This window comes from Tigriopus californicus, chromosome 3 (genome assembly GCF_007210705.1).
Source record: "Tigriopus californicus strain San Diego chromosome 3, Tcal_SD_v2.1, whole genome shotgun sequence".
NCBI classification, from domain to species: domain Eukaryota; kingdom Metazoa; phylum Arthropoda; class Copepoda; order Harpacticoida; family Harpacticidae; genus Tigriopus; species Tigriopus californicus.
The window spans coordinates 12273161-12280007 of record NC_081442.1 but is presented as its reverse complement, the minus strand read 5'-3'; the positions used below and the strand labels follow the sequence as shown (position 1 = coordinate 12280007).

Genomic DNA, 6847 nt, shown 5'->3' with positions numbered 1-6847 from the left:
CATTCTGACAGTCTTTGCAGAAGAAATTTGGCCATTGGGTAATAACTATTTTCCCGAAAGCTGTGGGCATTTTGCTTACCTCCTGCAAAGTTACAAAAAGCTTAGTCAGGCCAACGAAACCTTTGATACCTTATGTTAGCAACAGTTAAATGACAAAACTTATTATTTTGGGGGTTAAAGTAGCGGTAAAATCCTAGTTGAACCTTTGTTTTACTGACTCTGCAACTGTTTGAAGTCAAAGCAAACATTGTTCTAATAATGAGAAACTACTAAAAGCCCTTGAATTTATTAACCAACCGCATAATTCAGACAAGTTTCTATTGAAATAAGGGTCGTGATAAAAAAAATCAAGCTCACCCGGTGTTGTTAAAAACAAGTTTAGATACACTGAATCTAGGAACAAACGAAATATCAAGCATTTATTGTGGACTTTCTGAACCTAGCAAATCTTTTCAAGGGCTCAAAAAAGATTTTGATTAGCGTTTTTCTCTAAAATATTTTCTTTTTTCCAACACAATTTTTTTTATTATCATGCAAAATATTTGTGAAGCTTAATGACTTTGCTATTGAGTCCCTGGAAGAGATTTTTCTTTGCAATGATCGTTGCTTTGAATTAATGAATTTTATACACAGCCGAAGAATCACTTCTGGTGGTGTTATTCAGCCCACTTTCGAGTGAAGCTCATGAAAATTATCCAGCAACACTGAATAGAAATACACGTCCGTACTTACGAAGAAGCTAGCTAGTAACAGCTCCATAGCCCTACTTTCTCCCGTCTGAATCTCCCTCCTTCACTTCAGGCTTCACTTGAACACGAAGTGAGTGACTGGCAGGTGTGCACCGGACTCGAATCCCAACCCGCCATTCATCCATCCATCCATCTATGAGCCCATCGAATCTGTGTGTTTCCTCCTGGTAGCCGTTGAATCGTGAGAGCCGCAGAGTCAGTGAGTGGGTCTCGCCAGGGGTCAAGTGGGGATTGAGGTTCGAGGACAGAGGCCAGTAAGATGGGTTTCGATGTGAAGCGTCTGGACATTTACCGGAAGATCCCCAAGGATCTGACGCAGCCCACCACTACGGGGGCTATCGTGTCCGTGTGTTGCGTGTCCTTCATCGTGTTGATGCTCATGACCGAGTTGGTGTGGTTCATCACGCCCGATATCCAGTCTGAGCTCCACGTAGACAACGCCAATCCCACGGACCGCATCCCTGTCCGCATTAACATCTCCATTCCCAGGTCAGATATACGTACACACGTCCATTGATTAGGGTTAGACTGGATTCCCCAATCGTTGAGGAGGACAGATCTGTTGGTAGTCTTTAATTTTTGACCACTTTGCCCAGCCCAATCCAAAAAGATTGTAGTGAGACTCAAGTCGTACTTTTTGACTGATTTTCATTTTGAAGTTGGGCCCATAGATTGATACCGATGTTTGATTAGACTACTTTGAAATTGGTTGGAAAGCTTGGACTGGTTTGATAAATTATAAATTGTCTTAACAACTGGGATAAACATAAATAATAGCAATTTGAACCCCGTTTACTGCATATTTTTTGATTCCCTAGGATATATTGAGAGGTTAGTACCCAATGTACTAGTGATAAATAGTCTTCAATTCTCGGGCTTGGGCCAAAAATTGCACTTTGAATAGGGATACGGTGCTAAATTGGTGTGTCATTGCCCAATTTTCCATACTCTGAAGGAGAAAGATGTTAATGGGACTTGTGTTTAAAATCCGACTTTTATTGACACATTAAGTTGGATGGGCCTTGTCCAAGGCCGGGCCAAACCAGTTACGTTGAGTCCTATGAGTCAGGTCATACATAGATCACTCAGAACATTTGTAAATTGTCAAAATCTTTCAATATATAAACACAATCAAAGATGAAGGCATTACTTTTTTGGCTTACATCTTCTCCGGTTAGTTGATTTTAATGTTGAAATTTAACATTGTTCGGATACCTGGTATACTTTAGGGTGTGGATGCCTTGTGGCGCGTCTGTTATAAATCCACAATGGGATCCTTTACTCTCTACAAAAGTAAGATATTTTTTGTTTCTTTTAACAAATGAAATTCAAATTAGTTCATAAAAACGAACGTATATCCCTGCCAAGTATCTTGTAGAGGGAAAATGATCATGATTAGTTTTGATAAAATGTTTAATGTTTAAAGACTTGTTTTTGAAAGAGCGTGCACACTGAAAATTTACACGGACGCCTTCCGTAGATCTTCCCAAAGTATGTACGTGTGGGTACACTTTTAAAAGCAAAACTGTCACAAGGGTGAAACGAGAAGGGTCAATTCCAATCCCAATCAATCAAATGCATTTCCTTTCACACGAGTTGACTCAGTTGTAAACTCAGACGACATTGGTCAGGTTTGATCCACATTGAAGGTCTGGGTCAAACATGAACGTTATGAACATTTAAAACTCAGACCAACGTGGTGCTACAGAAGTCATTTTATGCCCATTCGTACGTACTAAGTTTCAAGAGCCTGTAGCTTTTGACACAGACGATTACGATTGAGCTCAAAATTAGTGAACGTTTGCCGAGTCCATCAGGTTCCAGCTTGTGTGAACGAAAATGCATTCGGTTCATCTGGATAAAAGTCACATTTCCCCCACCCTACCGTCTCTGTCCAGGGGTCACGACGTCCTTAGCCAGACCCTTGTAATGTGTTCAAACTCTGAAAAAAAAAACAAGCATTCATTTGAAAGCAAAGGAACTGATTTTTTTTGAGACCTTTGAGAATACTTGGGGCTTTCGTCGGCCATTGGTTTAATCTTATAATTTACATGGGTTTTCGTTTTACCAACGGCCTTGATCGATAATGAAAATCCTTTCTGCGAACCCGAGAACTTCAGATATTACGTTTGATCAAGATCAAATGGCTTAGAAAGCGTTCAATTCAACGGTGACTTGGTTCGGTGACTTTCCACTTTGGTTTGAAGTATCATTCATTGCATGCACGATCCTTCGACTCACTTTTAGGAAGAGTTGAGATTACGACTAATAGTCATTAGATCACATCAAGTCGATACAGTTTCGATTAAGGCAAGTTTTGTCCAGGGTGTATACACTTCACCCCTCTGACCTTATTAATGACAAAATACATCTTTGTCTGAAGAGGAAAAAGTTAAAAGTAGCATGATGTAGAAAAAAAAATGTGTTTTAAAATTCAGGTGTAATTCACCCTCTTCTTAAAATATTGACCTGTTCTAGATTTGCGCAATAAGTACAAAATCTTCGCAAAGAAGATGAGCCATGTTTTCTTTGCAATTCATGTAGCTCAAACTGCAAGAAATGGCCTTCAGACACTAATGGTATCAAGTCCCCCGGTTATGATTGGGGGTTCCCATTTTATAATAAATAAAATAGCCCTTTTAACACCAAAAAAATGTAATTAAAAATAACCAAAATGGTAAAAAGATTGGCAATTAAACCCAAACGTGGCCAATAATTTGGCAAAAGACGTAAAAAAAGGCTTGGGAAATTGTGCAAATGAAAAACCAACCAAGATAGAATTTTCGGTATTCATTTGGAAATGTAGGACCCAATTATTTGTGGGTTTTTTTTCTTTCATTCCTACACTCTTTCTTAAACATTGTTTTTTGAGTGGCAGTAACAATGAACAACACACTCAAGCCAGTATCGCTTAGAGCCAAAAAGTCGTTAGCTTTGAATGTATTTCTTACTCAATACGTTGTTTATATTCCAGATTGAAATGTGACTTTCTCGGGATCGATATTCAAGACGACATGGGGCGACACGAGGTGGGCTTTGTGGAAAATACCATTAAAACGCCCATTGGAGAGAATGGCGAGGGATGTCTCTTTGAAGCGCGCTTCCATATTAACAAGGTCAGACTCAACTCTCAATAGACTCGGTCTTAATTGAAAGATACTGTAACGAAGTTCTGATCATGTCATGGGGACACATCTTAATATCATGGAATCAATCGAAACAATTTTGGGATAGTAGATGAATTACTTCAATCACGCCTTATGTTAATCACAGCTTTCCTTTTAATGTTGCTAGTTTTGCTTTGGAACTGTACACTTGTTCCTCTTTTCGCGGATTTGATAAAATTGACCCCGACTATAATTCTAATCATGTATCCTTACATACAGACCAATGATGTTAAGGTCTTAATTTCCAGAAACCCCTCGGCATAAGTTTGCTGAAATGCTAGAATCCTCTCTTAAATGTAATTAATCTTAATATTGGGAGTCTCCTGTTCTTGAGAACGGGATGTTAGTTTGTTAACACTTGCGAGAGAAATAAAGTAAAAGAAATATACATTAAGGACGAAAACACTTGTTGGCATTCAAAACATTTGGTGTCTCAAGAGCTGTCTTTACGGTCGACCGAAGCACGATAACAGACTTGATGTGGGACTTGTTATTCTGAGAACCACTAAGCACGTCATTTTCTTCCCGTTGATAATGATTTCCTCCAGTTCAAAACTGAATCAACTGTTTGAATACTTCAAAGACTTTACAAAAATACGGATGTCCGATACATTTCTCTTTTTCCTTCCAGAAGAATGCAAATATAGGTCTAAATGAACGCATTCCTTTTGCAGGTACCTGGGAACTTTCACGTCTCTACCCATTCAGTGGACACCCAGCCCGATGCCTACGACTTTGCCCACGAGATCCACGAGATCACGTTCGGCTCCAAGATCCGAAAGATCAGTGCCAAGGGCATCGGCACCTTCAATTCCCTGGGTGGACGTGAGAAGCTCGATTCCACGGGCTTGGAGTCCCACGAGTACGTCATGAAGATCGTGCCCACCACGTACGAGGATCTGGGCGGAAACAGATTGGTAGCTTATCAATACACCTACGCCTATAGGAGTTACATGTCCTTTGGCCATGGGGGTCGTGTCATTCCTGCCATTTGGTTCCGATACGACCTCAATCCCATCACTGTCAAGTACCATGAGAAACGCCCTCCTCTCTATCACTTCCTGACCACGGTGTGCGCCATTGTGGGCGGAACGTTCACCGTGGCCGGCATCATCGACTCGTGTTTGTTCTCGGCCGCCGAGATCTTTAAGAAGTTCGAGATTGGCAAACTGAGTTAGAACCAACCGGTTGGTTGACCCACTCGCTCCGCCTTGCGTCTCAATCTATTTTGGAACATCTGTGATTTTCGTATCTGACAGAGATCAATGGAACAACCATTTTTGTATCGTATTATACTATAACAGAGGCTAGAAGAAGACCGACCGAGCAACTGCAAGGCCACCCATCACCACCCTTCAAAAAGGTTCGACAAAGAGTTAGCCAGATTAGGAAAATTCTCATTTGAAGTGATGGAAGTCGCACACCTTGCCTGCCAAAATCATTTGTTGCTATCTTAGTAATTTATACTATTTTTGTTAGTGAGTGCGTTTTGACAACAATTATATTCTCGAATCTTCCCATCTCTTGTCTTGTGTTAGATCAACCTTGTCGTGTGAAATATATAATTATATATACCTAACTAAAACAATTTGAAATTCTTTGCATCAGTCCAACTTCGAACTAACATTTCGAGAGAGAGAGAGAAAAAAAAAATGCCATTGATGAATTCAAGTTTGGACTCAATGAGGTATGAGCCAAAACAAAACTAATTAAAAACGAAATATCAAAGTTTTCTGGCCTCATCTATGTTCTAAGTGGAATAGAAGTGAGTACTAACCCTGACGTAGTATTAGTGATAAGATACGTAAAGCTGTTTCTAATTACTTATTCAAACGTTGATGCGACTTGGAGTTATCTATTGATGCAATAGGCACCTAAATAGCTTCAATTAGCTGAGCATAGCTCATAATCTTTCATTTCAATAGTTCTGGGAATTACAATCTTTGTGGCCCTTGAAAACCCAAACAAAGCCCAAAACATGTAGCTTATTTAAGATCCATTCTTTTGATTAATACCCAATTATCTTCTTTCACATGTTAAGACGTTTTCTTAATTTGCGAGCCAAGGGTGAGTGATTGCTTCAGCATTCCAATGCACATGGAAGTTGCTTTAAAAGCGAAAATACTGCTACTAATATTTATACTGAAATGTACAAAAGATCGTCTAGTTTCATTCCTTATTAATTATTCAAACTCGCCTTTGACTTTGGAGTCAAATTTTAGCATTTCATTCCGCCAAACTATTAGCTTTTCAACCCTCTTAACGTGCACCTTCAGTTTTATGTGGTTCAAGCCATGAACCCGTAGAGGAAGACTTCTTCTAGTGGTCTGTGTTCAAGCTGTTCAAGCATAAGAAAGTTTCCAAGTCTTGCGGTAAGTTATTTTTCATTCCAGCTCAACCTCGGGTTTAATTTGATTCATCCAGTTGCCAAGCGCCACCCTGTTAAGCTTTGCTAGAATATGGAAACCGAGATAAAACGAATTTTAAAGGCTCATCTATAACAACTGTAGGAATGTGATGATTCAATCTGGTAGTCTGATAAATGACACTCATAAACATCCAAACTCTGTTCAGCGTCTTTAGGCGAGTCTCGCTACGCATCATGGGTGCTAATTTTAAAATGATGAAAAAAGATAAATTGCCAAAAAGCCACAAAAATTGATATAAATAAACAAAAAACGGGAATCATTACTCGTGATTTTTTTAGATTGGATTTGACTTAGTTGGAGGAACATCCTTTGAGATTCAAAGTTCTTTAAATGCGTTTGAATTTATTTAAGTGGCTAATGTCTTTTATGTGTATCTAAATGCACTAATTGTAAGTTTGAACGAATGGTCGACCAATCAAATCTTGCATTCTTTTCATACCTTATCTTTATCACAAATACAACATCAAAATCATAGCCTACATTACAATTCTTGTTTGTTTCC

The 6847-nt window shown here is 39.2% G+C and overlaps 1 protein-coding gene across 1 annotated transcript; it reads left to right on the top strand.

The window, feature by feature from the left end:
* The first annotated feature begins 742 nt into the window (after positions 1-742).
* LOC131877519 (endoplasmic reticulum-Golgi intermediate compartment protein 1-like) lies at positions 743-5504 on the top strand. The gene is made up of 3 exons (XM_059223210.1): positions 743-1238; positions 3724-3865; positions 4591-5504. The coding sequence occupies exons 1-3, from the start codon at positions 1009-1011 to the stop codon at positions 5092-5094; spliced, it is 876 nt and encodes a 291-aa protein (XP_059079193.1). The 5' UTR covers positions 743-1008; the 3' UTR covers positions 5095-5504.
* The last annotated feature ends 1343 nt before the right edge of the window (positions 5505-6847 follow it).

Coding starts and splice junctions, on each gene's coding strand:
- LOC131877519 (XM_059223210.1), top strand. CDS start 1,009: ATGGGTTTCGATGTGAAGCGTCTGGACATTTACCGGAAGATCCCCAAG. Junction 1,239..3,723: donor ATTAACATCTCCATTCCCAG/GTCAGATATACG, acceptor TTTATATTCCAG/ATTGAAATGTGACTTTCTCG. Junction 3,866..4,590: donor CGCGCTTCCATATTAACAAG/GTCAGACTCAAC, acceptor TTCCTTTTGCAG/GTACCTGGGAACTTTCACGT.